Genomic DNA, 15,493 nt, shown 5'->3' on the forward strand with positions numbered 1-15,493 from the left:
AAACGTAGTGTTAGAAGTTTTAGCTACATCATCTGGATGCTTCATCCTTCAACTTTAGGAAGTGTTCATTTTTAAAATTCAAAAAGTGTCTAACCATAATCTTAGAAAAGTAAGGGCTCTATATGCGCTTCCGCTTGCTACCTAAGCGGAACAGTTGAAGCCATGTACTCTATTCTTAACCTATTATAGACAGTTTGTAATTCTAACTAACTTCTTGTTTTTTGTCCTCATTTTAGTTAGACAAGTATCAAAGAAAGTTTTAGTTGGCAAAAACGTCACGCAGAATTCAGACAAACAATTTTTCCTACTCATCAAATAATCGGTTTGATGATATTTGAGCCGCTTAACCAGGTCGAGTTTTATACGGATTCAAGCTAGGAAGTCTATGAACCCATTTTAGTTCAAAAGGTAAACTAAAAAGTAGAGTGAATGTGCCACAAATCATGAATATAATTTGTTAACGCTAAACGTCATTAATGCAATAAATCGTGTTCCTAATAACGAATTCGTAAGTAAATTAACAACAGAAACCGATTGGAATTCATTAAAATCGTCCCAAAAAAAATTGATTTAACGCCGCCGGTTCGCAGATTGAGGGCTAACTTTCAGTATTTCGATTTTTATTTAGTTTATAATTTGGGGCGTGTTGCTTTTGACATTTTATGTCTAACAATATAAAATCAAGCCCAACAAAGAAATGAATAAATACGCAAACTAATCTTACTTACAGCTGGTACAAAATAGACGCTACTTGGATGTTGAGTATTAAAAACAATTTAAAAGAATTAGTATTTGTTTTGAGAGATGTTTTTCCAAAGTACTTTTTTATGTTTCTAAAAAGCCTATGTCGATTCTACTAGCAGTAATCAAGCCGAAAAAATAGCGTTATTTGGCACCAAAAGGTATCATTGGGGAGCAATACCGTTTTATTTGAGATTCAAATGATTTATGTAACATAAAACGTCATTAATTGCTACTGTGGTATTGAGATCTATATAAGCAGATATAGAGTCAAATAATTAAGAGTGGCAGAATCGCTTAAGTTGAGTCAGATCTTAATTTTACAACCAAATGAAGGATTAAAAAAGAAGCCATTGGAACTATTAATATATAAACTGAAAGGTCTCTGTTGAGACTGAACTGAAGTTGACCAATTTGAAGTTGCTGATTTTTTATTATACATGAAGAGCCTATACAAACAAACGTAGACTATGAATTTAAAGGATCATTTAAAACAATAGAAGTCGTCCATGAAATTTGATGTAATCTGAAAGAAATTAATTTAAAATGGACACATAAATATGTAAACGACAGACAGACATTGGTGACCAATTCAGAGAGAAGCAATGTAGTGATACTGTAACGGAGTGTTGTTAAATTTACTTTTTGTGGGCCCTACTACCGGATTTTCTGTGTCCATGGTAATGAGGTGAGACGACAAGTCTGGTAGAAATCGGGTGTTAATGCCATGGAGAGTGACGTATTCCTATTGGAGATTGCATGATGTTGTGATTATAATGATGGCTTAGAAGGGGGTGATGTTGAAGAAGGGATAAATAAACAGAAGGTAAGAGAGCTGTACATAATCAGTAATGGATTTCCTGAAATGAAACATTTTGATTGATTTTTGGGTTTTAGAGCGTTGTAAGGTATGTCGCGAAGCGCAACGCGATCAATTACTGCTCCAGTTTTGACAATTGACGTAACGAAGAAAGATTTCCAAGTTATTACTACTTTGATTTGTTAATAAGGGTGTAGTTTTTGTAAACCAAGACAACTTTATTGGTTATTAGAACTTTATTGAGTTCTTTATACTTCTATTTTCATTTCGTTGTAAAGTAGTGATAGAAACGTCAGGAGTGACTTTGTCATGTGATCTTGTTGTGAAATCATTATCAGATTACAATACAAGAACATGTGTGCTGTGGGGTGGTCGTATCGGAGCAGTTTGGACCAATTTTTTGAGAACGGGAGATGATTTGAATTCGAGGAATAAACGATGTGGCGTCATCGCTTTAACAGAGTTTGGTTTGAGAGTCGCATGAGCCGAGACTAGATAATGAGTTGAATCAACGATAGTTAACACTCTCCTCTCAGACATCGAGCGGACAACAACTCTTATGGCTGCCAAACAACTCGCTGTGCTGTAGTGGAATATTAAGTGTGGAATAAAGTGTTAGTTGTTTATTTGATTTAAAAAAATGTCCAAACAAAATTGTAACCACGATTCAGACTTTTAATTTGACATATATATATACTATTTCGCATAAACATATATATATGTTTATGCGAAATAGTATCTTGATTAGAATCAACGATGTAAAATATTTTTTATATTATAAAATACATATAACATAGTCTATCAAATAGAAATTGATATTAAATGTTAAAAAGAATATCTTCAGAAATATTTTCTAGAAAACTTGATTTTTACAGCTTCCTGGTGAACATATAATTATTCCAAATAACAAGTATTAATAAAATTATTTCATTGTATTCCAGCTCCAGCCAAAATTCAATTTCTACAGAACATGCCCGCATGGGCCTGATTGAGCAAATATTACTACTTGTGGTCCTTGGACATGTACTGAGAGTGAGCCTTTTTTAAGATGGATCGATTATGGTAAATATGCTATGAAAGAGTTCCAATTGTATCAGACAAAACTTAGACTTATTCATTGCATTGAAGAATAAAAAAAAATTACATAATGTAGGATGGTACTAAGGATAAGTATTTGTGGTTTCACGTACATTAATAGACAAATTTCCATTAAATATCTGAATTTTAAACGATGGCATAAATGGCATTAATGAAAGGAAAATTGAGACAAACCAAATAAGTATTCAAGATATGAAATTTTGGTAAGTGCAATATATTAAATATCACTATGAAGTAACTTATAATTAGTATTAATGAAGATATAAAAGATTTTCGCGTGTATTCCAACGAATGCAAGGTTTTCATATACTAGAATTTTTATTATTTTTTAACTAAATAAATGTTTAAACATGCATGTTTCGTTTTGTTTACAGCAACCGTGATCACGGGCAGACGAGATGATCACGTGATCACGGATGACGTAAAGGAACCGAAACGTCGGGATTAAGTAGTTATAAAATAACAAAACGACGGTAGTTTATACGAAAAATTTAATTTATTGGTATTAATGGAATTCCTTGTACTACGGGAGGCTATGAACATGAAATCATATAAGGTAGGAACCGCGTTATGAGATTAAATGAGGGTTATACCTTTTTTTAACGTATTATACTCGTTAATAATTAAAGATAATTCAACATTTCAGACATCGTTAAAGATTGTATGATTAAAATGTTGTAACTGATACTAATAACTGAATAATCCTTTCTTAACTAACATGTTATTTCAATTTTATGTACTAAATAACAATTAATTCTGATAATAATTATTTCTTAACTAGTCGTCTATTATCAAGGCTCAAAATTTGACAGAATTTTTAATTTTATATTTTCATATAAAATTTTGTCATTGCCATTTATAGGTTGATTTATAATCACACGATTCCAAAAGTTTTACAACAACGTAAGATTCCTATTTGATTTGAATCGTATGGGATCGTTGTTACGTAATTCGAGATGTTTTTAAACACCACACGTGTCACAATACGGTTGTCATTGATTCAACTTTTATTTGTCGATTGAATTCTAAACATTATAATAATAACTATTTCATTTAAATTAATAAAACTTAATTTGATTTGAACGTTAGTTTGGCTGATTCATTTCTTGTGCACTCAATTGAAGCTAAGTATTTATTTAATACAATTAAAATTAAAGTCGATATTAGTGTTAAAAACAAACAAAAATATTTATTTATGTACAACGTAAAATAATTACTTTTTGGCACACCAGGAATGTTAATCGTCTTTAGAATAAGTTTACTGGCGGTTAAAACCAAATTTAACTGTTAATAATGACGTTTTTGCTCGAAGTTAAAACTAATGAGATAATTTTAGGACACAATGCAACGTTATTTAGTACAAACATACGGGTTACTTCAAAGAAACGAGACACGTGCGTTGTAAGAGCTGATATAGTTAAATTATTTTAATTAATTGACATTCCTACAATAATACATTTTCTATATTTTTTACAAATGTTTCTGAAATAACAAAACCGTTAAAGATATTATTATATAATAAAATTTATAATATACATATATGAATATAATTATATATTTTTATATATTTATATTATTAATTGACAAAACCTCTTTTATTATATCTTTAAAATATCTTATTACTCCTTATTTATAATTTTAATTACAAACCGTACTGTGTAATTAAATTTAACAATAAGAAGAACACAAATTTAACGTCTACGAAGTAACTTTTACGTTTCGTATAATTAAGGTGTAGGTACATGCCAACATCACGCGATAATATCGGTTTAAAAGTTACGGAATTTATCTGAACTCGGTTGAGAGCTAAGTGGGTACACGTTGTTTACAAAACAGGGTAACAAAAGGCGAGTTATTTGCACTTTGGACATTCATAAATAAATTTAAAGCGCGGAAATCGTCAACATCAAAGCGTCACGGCGTGCGTTCAGTTTGACTAAAAATACTCGCAATTATATACTCTGTGTAGCCCGAGACATAAATGTTAGAAACTTAATTACTGACAATAAATACCACTGATACTAATACTTTGTTCAAGAGCTCGTCTCTATTTATATAACGGATTCTTAGTACTAATATATATATATATATATATATATATATATATATATATATATATATATATATATATATATATATATATATATATATATATATATGTATATACATATAAATATGTTGTAGAAAAATTGAAACCTCGCGTCTTTCGTAAAAGGACAATATGGAATCAAAGAAAGATTCATTTAATAAGACATGAATATTCTTATAAACAATTCGACTTATTTATTTACCAGATTTTTATAACAATATGGCTATATGCAACAATTATATAAATATAGGAATAAGACTAAAAATCTAACTAGCCACATACATAGGAAACTTAAAAAAATATATTTCTCAACAATATAATTAATTTAATAAATTAATTATTTATAATGCACACTCAAAATCTTATTAAAAAAAATCTATATATATTTATATATACATACATCTATATAGTCAAAAATCTATAAGTATATATATACAGAAAATCATATTTAAAAAAATCTTTGTTTTATAAATATTTGACGAAAAACTTCAATAATTGAGCGTAATAAAAGATTATTACAAGAAAATATATATAGGTGAGTCAATGAAATTTGACAATAAGTAAAAACTTTTTTAATATAGATTTAAACAAAGTTGCGTTTCCTCCACTCAGCACGTAAGATTATAATAAAAACGGTGGCGAAATATTCCGTGACTCCAGTGCGAATGAAGCCATAGGTTAAAAAGAATGAAGTTTTAGAGAAGGTATGACAACTTAAATCCAAAAAAAAATAATTAGACATCACTATAAATATATTAGAAATGTAGAAAATCTTTAATCACACATATTAATATAATAACAATTGCCTCACTAACACTCAAGGCTTCTATGGACTTAATAATCTTGTATATTCTATATTTTATTTGTCAGCATATTAAGTTGTATTGATATATGTATGCCAATTTATAAGGTTGTTTCTTCATAGAGTAACGGTTGGACTTATCTAAGATTTAATCAGCTCTGTTAAGTTTAAATTGTCCGTAAGCTATTACTTAATTTAACTGTATTTCCTTCATAATCAAATCTGAAGGAACAATATCGGATTTATACTTTTTTTACTGTAAATATATGCGTTAGATAGGGGCCTTAAACCTACACCTGGGTCGCAAGTCCCTGGCACTGTTGAAGCTCCTCTCCCTGCAACGATGGACCCGACACCCGCAAGGTGAATCCATGGAATGCTGAGAGGTTTCGTCTCATTTACGTGCAAAATTATTTTGCACAAATTTCTTGAATTATTTTGTGTCTTTTTGTACCAGCTTACTGCTTAATTCTAGTTCGGACAAGAAGTAGTCACTGGAATTTCTTCTATTTCCCCTACGATTAATTACAATTTCTTTTTTTTAATTATTTTCATAACAGGTTGCCTACTTTTATTTAGAATCCATTTAATCTATAATATTTCATTATATTGTTCACAGATGGCGTTAATAATAATATATATTTTTTATCCTAAATCCTAACTGATGCTGTGTTTTTTTTAAAATAAAGTAAATAATAAAATGCCTTTCCTAAATGTTCCTCAGACAAATTTTTGGTTGAAGGCATGTGTCTAATAAAGACTATTTGCGTGTAAGTACTTTCGACAAAATCGTTTGATTTTATTAAACATTGAAATATCATATCTGCTGTTTGAACTGAAGTTTATTTACTGGAATTCTCACGGGACCGGTATCTTTTATTCCTTTCTTTTCCTTTCGACGTTTTCGTAATATAATTTGCCTTCACTTCACTATATATTAATATATATATATTTAATTATAGACGAAATTTTTTTTTGTACCGATTTCTAAATAAATTTTTAAAAAGTTATATTTACTTTTTAACCAATAATTTCATATAACTAACTTATATATTTCATTAGCCATTTTATTTAACTTAACCATTGAGTGTATAAATCTTTTTTTCTATTTAACTGGCGGTTTAACAAAGGTTTCGATACATGGAGTGCATTGTTTAAAACAAACTTCGGCTCTACTATGTTTATTCTACGGTTTTGTTTATTTTAAACTCATTTTGTGTAAATACATTTTAAAATATTATTACTATTTATTGTACATTTCAAGAGCTGGCTACACTAATGTAGAACATTTTTAAAGAATCAGATGTTTTTTTAATTAAATAATCTGTTTTTTTTACTGTTGTATATAGAAGTTATTTTTTTAAATTTCTAATACAATACTGACAATTTAAAATTAGAGATTTTTTTTTTTTTGCAAAATTGTATAAAATTCAGTAGTTAGTGTCGCAAAAAAAATTAATGTCATTTTTGTGTTAATCTTAACTTTATTAAGTAAGTTAGTATACTACGTAAATTAAGTAGTTTAAATTAATTTGTTAAATCTAAAGCATAATCATCACTAATAAATAATAACTTCAAGAAATTCGTGTTACAGAAATGATTTTTTTTTCTCTTATTTGTCAAAAACCTTCGCTGGGTTATTTAGTTTAAAATGTAAAAATTACACCAATTCTGAATAAATGTCTTGATTTAAACGGATTATAATTTATATAAGGGAATTATGTTTTTTGTTACGACGTCTACACATTTCATATTGTAATTATTACAATCATAAAAAAACATTATTATAAAATAAGGTTCTATCTAGCTCAAAGCTTCTAGACTGATTTTATTTTACCTATCACGATACATTTCAAGAAATATTTAAATGCAGTCTTTACATGCAACTATATATCTGCAGAAGTTTTACCACGTATTGTTGAAGCGAAACGTAAACAATTGCATATTTACATGAAACTATTCATAGACAACCTAAAAAGTAAGCAGCTATTTTTGTCTTGTAGTTTCATGAAGTTTCATCTAACATTTCAAGAAGCATTAATTCCATCATAGCATTGAATTTCCGGACTGTGTATTTTTTTTTTTTTATTAAAACTACATAATTTTTTATTTTGTAATAAGCAAACATACATTAGTGAATGTAAATAAATACATATTTAACACTTTAAACTTGTTTACTTACCACCAGGCACCCATGACGGCTTCCACCAAGAAAAGTAAAGTGCACAGAACTTTCAAAAAAAGCTTCATCGTGCTTTAAAAGTACTTGAAAATCACAGAAATCTATACACCCGAAAATAAAACCCAAACACTACACATCACAAAATATTAAAACAACGAAAAAAAATTATTTGAATACGAGAAAAAAAAACAGGGCAAAATCAAAACAAACGGAAACCACAAAACAATTATATCAAAACGGAATTATATCGAAAACTTTCGTGAAGTTGCTGGCCGTAATAAAAAAAAAACTTATATGGTATTTTAAAAAAGGAACGTCCTTTTGATAACCGAGAGTGGTAACGCGCCTGCGACCCGCGCGGTTGGAATTACAAAACCAGACTGGCTTGCTTTAAGTCGTTTGTAAGTATTCCATAGGATTCGCTAAGGGAAGGGTCGCTTTGGAGGGCGTGTAAATGCAATATGCACTAGTTCATCCTTCTAAAGCCAGCATAGAAATAAAAAAGTACACCAAAAAGTTTTAATACACAACAAAAATATGATCCAAGGATTAAATAATATTAGGAACATTTTAATTTATGGCAATCATTTAAATCCTACACTTAAGTGGTCCAATGATCTCATAAATAATATTTAAATCTCATTATTCTTTGCAGCTCTTATTCCAATTGATTTAAGGGCCATTATCATAAGTATTATTGATTTGCACATTGAGTTAAGTAAAAGATAAGTTGCTGACATATTTCATGGTTTAAGAAGCACCATATTTATGATAATGCCTGTAGAATTATTTACTTTTTACGACAGGGGTATTTTTTATTTATTTTTATTCGAATTTTAATTTTTTTTTTTTGATAAGTATTATATATATGCCAGAATTGTTGTTGAGAAACAAATTCTGCTTTAGTCTACAGACCATAGTTGAAATTTTTCCGTTTGCTTTGAGGATGCAGGTAAAATAGTTGTGTCCGTTATTTTCACGCATCATGTATAAATTAAAAAGAGATATATTTAAAATTCATCCCAAATTAATTCAATGGAATCCAGCCTTTCCAATAACGCAACAAGGGCTATAATCGCGTATAACTATTATCCTGTAACTTTCGTACATGTACAGTGTAGATGTAACCGATTTAATTGAAAATGATGCAAGGAAAAATCATTCTTATCTGTACTGCGATTTGGGTTAAAGTGCTGTTGGTATTTTGAGTCCGTAGATTTCTATAACAAAAGGGCTTACCTGGCATTCTGTTCGCCGTGTTTACGATCGCAGTAAAACTGTAATTGCAACAGATCAAACGGGCCGATCAAATGTTAGAGAGCATTCACAATGACGTCAGATTAATACTAAAATATAATACGTAAATATCATGTACTCACAACAAACATATTAAGATGTTAGAATAATTCTTAATCTATGCTGGAAAATATGCTTCCAACAGATAATATTTGGTTCCAGTCTAAATCCCTGATAAAAATCTCTCAGCAGATCATATAATCCAATCATCAGATAATTTACCACTGATAGTTTTTTTTTTTCTTGACGAATTATAGTGTAATATTTTTTTGGACCTTCGAAATAAAAATTTAAAAAAAAAAAACAAATATATATTACCTATTAAATTTGTTATATATGTTTATAATCGATTTCTTAAAGTCATTAAAAATTATGATTTATATACAGAAAGGTGTTTCATTTAGCTTTGAAGCATTGAATTAAACATTATTTATTTATTTTCAACTCATTTTCATAGATATCACCTAAATGTCTTCCCTGTTAAAGCTTAAAATTTCTTTAGAATGAATTATAAAAGCCTCACCAAAAAAGACCAGAAACCATTAATTAAGTTACAACAAACCATTAAATATTAACAATATTTTTGAAAACAATTTTCTATGTTCTATCTATAGTATTTCAATTACTATTTTTTTTCTCATTATCAAATACATGTGGGGTGTTAAAATTAGTTTTGTTTTTTTTTTTGTACCAATCCATGTTTTTTTTTCTATCGATAAATATTTTTTTCGTAAAATGACCATACCATAAAAAAATTAAGAATTTAACCATCATTAAACGAATAGGACTAACATGTGGAGCGTCCAGGAATTTTTAAACGGACGTCCTAAAGAACAGTTCGTTATTTTTTGCCCCGTACTTTTTTTAACTTAGCACATATTTCAAAAGTCAAATGTTTTAGTATAAAGTTCAATTAAAGTAATGCGAGTTTATTTCTTAGTGCAAAACTCAAATTGTATTTCTTAATATGTATATCCAATTCGCCTTGGCATTATACCACATTTTTCGTAAACCCGACGTACGGTACATATACATTTAATTTTTTTAATTCGAACAAAAAATAACGCCTCAAAGACCATCGGTAATGGACTTTAAAAATGCGTTCAATTTAACACGATAATAATTTTAAAAAAAAACCTATAAAATTCTTACAATTGTATAATGTGAGTGAATATTAATCTGGTAAAATAATATATTGAAAACATAAACAAAGCCAGGGTATAAAAACTCTAGAATTTAACATATTTCACTGCTCGCCATATACACAATATGTCACAACCATATATATTTAATAATAAATATTTGTTAAAAGAAACGCAACGTGGATGGCTTTTTGTTGGGACTAAATAACTAACCTTTTAGTACCGGCGCTACTTCATTTTACGTCTATATTTGAACTTTGTAGCAGGTTGTGTTTGTTAGTTGTATAAAAATATTAAACAAAAATATTTCTATATACAGGGCCCTTAATGATTCAACTGTACTATCACGCTAATGCACTTTTTGCGCTCACAAATATAACAGAGTAATTTGAACTCTAAACAGAGTTGATAAGATTAAATTTCGGTCTCACAGACCACGGCTCGCGGTTTGAAATTTTTATTTTTATATTAAGTTATTTGACCGAAACTTTCATTTACTGTTTACAGTTATCATTTATATTTTTATGTTGAATATTCAACTTTATACAATTTTTGTAGTGACACTGACGTCATACGTCATACGTCAAACGTAGTTTGACAATAACAATGTGTTAAGCAATGTAGACTCTTTTCGACCAACTCCTTAGTGTTTGCTACACACAGAACGTAAGATTATAATTCGTCTCACAAACAAAAACGTTGACATTTGCAAAATATTTCACTATTCCAATGCGGTTGAAGCCATAGCACTAACAATTTAAAAAAAATTAGTATGCAGTATGACTGAATATATTCGATTTATTGATGACACACGAGAAAGGAATATCAGGACACTTTATTTTTATCATTGAGAATAATCTTTCATTGTAGTTTTATAAAATCTGACATCACTGATACATTCACGTAAATATGAATCGTTTTTGAATAAAAAAAAAACATTAGCTGATAACCGAAACAATTATATTATAATAACAAAGAGTTTTTATATCTTATTTTCAAAATAATATAAGAAAAAAAACATATCTTGCTTGTTAATTTTTGAACTTTATTAATTTTTGGACTTTATTAATCGTCTTGGCGAGAATTATTTAGAAATCATCACAGCGGTAGTTTAGTTTTCACAGCTCATGAAAATAAAAATATGGAAAAGGAAGCCATAGATTATATAATACTTTTCAATGACTTCACATCACATACATTGATTTTCAATAAAAAAAATACGTATAATATTCAAAATCACCTGTTCACGTTTCGGCTGATAGTGAAGCGACGTTTTAAATTTTAAAAAAATATTTGGAATAAATACCGAAACCAAGACACAAATTAATCAATTCGAACTCATTAAATGTAAATGTCTAAAATATATTAAAAATATGACAACATTTTATAAAAGAAAATATCAAACTATTTTAAATTCTTACGATCGTTCGCCAAAAACTATCTAAAGTCGAGACAGGGTTCGATTGAAGTAGTGGCATATATCAAACATGGTTATAGAGAGTGAAATACTTGCAATATTTGAACGGCAATTACGTAGACAGAACAAACAGTCGCATAAAAGTATCGATATCGACAAATACAAATGAATTGTCTATAAATGCCTTCAACACGCCACGGGCTATGAAGAAGAAGAGGGTCCAACAATATATTTTATGTTACATTTCATTATAAAATCCAGTCAGCAACTATTCTAACACTTTAGAATGACAATGTATCTCTAATTAAACTAAATGAAAAAAAAAAACATAACAACTTAATGTAATTCCTAGACTATTTAAAATTCATGAGATTTTTAAAAAAGTAACAACGTTGGGAAAATAGTAAAATTATAAACACAGACAAACTTTTTATTTTTATTATAAATAAAATGGAGTCGTATTAGAATTATTAAGTACATTATTCGGATTTGTTATCTGGATTCTACATATTTAAATTTTATTATATATATACTAAGAAGTAAAATTTCGTAATGTGCAAAATGAAAATAGGAAGTGGCCGAAATAGATTTTTAAGGAATTTTTAGTCTTTCTTTAAGACAGATTATATTAACAATTAATTACAAGTCACAATTGATTGCCCGCATGCATTCGAGCGTCACGTATTCCCTCTCGCTCTGTCTCTTATTATCCCCTCCCCTCTCCCCAAAACGTTAGACGTTTAACGCAACCGTGATGGAAGTCGCATAAGAAGTTTCACTTTCTTCGAAAACATAATTTAAAAAATTCTATATTACATATTAACAGCTTAAATTAGGTAATAGTACTTATTATAATATTATTAATATACAATTCTTGTAATGGGTATAAATTAATTATAACAGGTAACTGGAGTAAATAATAAAAACAGGTAAATAGGTGCTAGTGTTACTAAGTGCATTCAATTCCATTGTCAGATATCATGTAACGCATTGGTAACCTTATAAATGCTATCACCACACAATGGGAGTATTACACATTTATTATAAACACTACTAGTTATGGTACAATATTAATTTTTTTTTATAAAACGACCACACAGATGCAATGTAATCAGACATTTTGATTAATGTTGCCACATGAAAAAAAAATTTTTTTTTTTATCAAAACATCGACGAAGTTATTTTTTTTTTTCTTATATTACTAAATACTTTCTCACATTAATATGTGACTATTAATTATCCGTTTTAAAACCCTCCAGAGACGCCGTTACGTTACAAAATTAAAATTCTAGTTATGTATATACATTGTAAAATTATGTATAGGTTTATTTGGAGTGTATTTAATGTGAAGATTATTCGCATATATTTGTCTCCATTTTATTTAAATTAACACAGAATACACATAAAGCACCATATTTATATTGTGAAATAAACTAATAGGTTCCAATATAGTGACAATTATGGAGGTAAGAGCGGTAACTATTAAATTATGCAAGGAATTCTTTGTTTATCGTATACTAATTATGTAGCGTTAAGTACAATTAAAACTATAAATTTGCATTTTTATTCATTGAAGATTTCTATTTTAAGGCACTTTGTTCGTGTTATTGTTTTTAACAAATTTTGTATATGGTTATGAGTTGTAATCTTGTTTTTCGATGTATTATGAATATTAAATTTTATGCAAAATTTTATGTCTATTTTGCTTACAAGCCCATAATATATTCAATGCAAACCGTTGCAATTTATTAATTATTTAAATTAACATCCTTCGGAACGTAACTCCTTTTTTAAGAAAAAAATGCAATCATTTTTTTTTATTCAAATTTAAGTCCAGAAATGTCGTTACAATTTTCATATTTTAAAACTAGCTGGAATTATATTATGACATTTTGTAAAAAAGACTTAAAAATTGTTTGATCTAATTGTGAACAGCCCAATATGATTGGGCTGTTCACAAAAACCTGTGCCATGACAACTATTTTTATTTTTTTGTTATATAAGTAAGTTATCTGACTTACATTAATATAGAAATTTAAATCATATGCGGTCAAAAATAACTTTGTCGCCGTCTAATAATTCCAGAATGATAAAGATTTCTTTTTTCTGTGGCATGAAAGATTGTTGTCATATATATCCATCAACAAGGGAAATGCCAGATTTGGCGACATTTGTTTTATGTCAAATAGTTGTCGAATTATTGCCATTCTGATGACAACTACCGCCCTTGGCCACCGGCGACTTATTGAGGAACGTCCGTCTTTTTTGTTTGGAATCCCCGTTTTTCCCTGGCGATCCCGGACCGGTTCATGGAGTCCACGCCTCGGAGAATAACTCAGGAAATTCCAATTCACAAGATGTATATAAGGTGATGATTTTACAGTTTAAAAATAAAAAGCACAGAGCTAACGATATACGATTGTGGTCAATAATAAAACAGTGAAATATATTAGGTATGATGAAGTCAAAATTTGAAATTTATTAAAAAAATTTAATAAATTTTGATTAGGTACATGACTAAAATAAGCACCGGTTAGCAACAAAAATCGGTAATTTTTTTTATGCTATGGCTTCATTCGCACTGGAGTCATGGAATATTTCGCCAATGTCAACGTTTTTATTTGTTGGACGAATTATAATCTTGAGTACTGTGTGGAGGAAACACGGAGGAGTTTGTCGAATGGAATAAAGACGTTTATTTAATCGGTAGGTATTGTAATTACTATTAAAATTTCTCAACACTGCAACTGTATGACTTTGAATCTATTTGACGTATTCGTCAAGTACGTGTCATGTCTTAAACATATTTTAACCGTAACTTTTGTTTGTAAAGTTTTACAGAAACGTAAAATTAGAAAAAAGCGGATATTTTATTCTACAAACCTTAACACCAATTTTCTTTAGAAGTTAAGTTCAACCAAAACACTTCTATACGCTTAATAGCCAAGCTGAATTAGTCTCAGAGTCTTCAAAATGGAATACTAGAATTTCATAGTATAACTTAATATTTTATACTCGAATAATCTACACCCTGGTCGTGTCAATTCAAATCGACGAATTCGGCCATTTTGATCGATAAATAACTTCTCTGTCGTCTGATTTATTTGTAAACTTTTGTCTATTTCAAAAAATGTCTAATTATCTAAATATTTTGAAAGTAAATTTATAAAGATGGCCACGTGTGATGTTGCCGAATGTTGACTTTGTCAATCTACAAAGCCACTTTGGAATGAAGCTACTTGAAACTGTGGCAGAAAATGAAGACAAAAATACGTGATGTACGATGTGAAAATACGAATCCGCGACGAAATAAAAAAAAAATCGGGCCATACATATTGACACGAGATAATTTGGGCACGAGCCGGGCCTCCACAAAATCTGTCCAAAAACAACACAATAATGTCGCAAAAGACCATGAAAAGACGACGGTATGCTGAGATTAAAAAACAAAAGTTTTGAAGGAAAAAGATCAAGAGGATCACACAAAATATTTAGTAAGTGTTTCAAAGATTGAAAAAATATCAGTTGAGATTTAATTTGAATGTCAACAAAATTAAGGTCAATTTTTAACAGACCAGGCATTTAATAGTTTCCTTGCCCCCTCTAAACATTCATAGCACATTTCACAATATGATCGTCTTATTACTATACTCGGATCCCGAATTCGGCTTATTACAAGATTACATCTTTATTTTATTGTATCTTTATACTTCTGTTTACTTCACTGTCTTATTAGAAATTAATTGACTATCGATTAATTATGAAATATTATTTATTTTTTTAGCAACTAACGGATATATATTTTTTAATTTTTCAATACACGAATATTTGCCAACCATCTCGATTAGTATTCCTAAGAATAAATAGATTTTTCCAAACATTCTATACAAGTAAATATTGTTTTTG

General features: G+C 28.9%; 1 protein-coding gene and 1 long non-coding RNA gene across 2 annotated transcripts in view; one reads left to right on the forward strand and one right to left on the reverse strand.

The window, feature by feature from the left end:
* Positions 1-8,183, reverse strand: part of LOC116773581 (protein Wnt-4-like) — a 44,222-nt gene extending 36,039 nt beyond the window's left edge. The window contains exon 1 of the mRNA XM_032666063.2: positions 7,733-8,183. Within this exon, the coding sequence (XP_032521954.1) occupies positions 7,733-7,800 (68 nt within the window). The 5' untranslated portion in view covers positions 7,801-8,183. The remainder of the gene's footprint in view (positions 1-7,732) is intronic.
* LOC133320403 (uncharacterized) lies at positions 1,149-4,144 on the forward strand. The gene is made up of 3 exons (XR_009753773.1): positions 1,149-2,175; positions 2,503-2,623; positions 3,034-4,144. It is a non-coding gene; the product is annotated as an uncharacterized LOC133320403 (long non-coding RNA).
* Positions 8,184-15,493: the final 7,310 nt, after the last annotated feature.

Source organism: Danaus plexippus (genome assembly GCF_018135715.1).
Source record: "Danaus plexippus chromosome 22 unlocalized genomic scaffold, MEX_DaPlex mxdp_27, whole genome shotgun sequence".
NCBI classification, from domain to species: Eukaryota; Metazoa; Arthropoda; class Insecta; order Lepidoptera; family Nymphalidae; genus Danaus; species Danaus plexippus.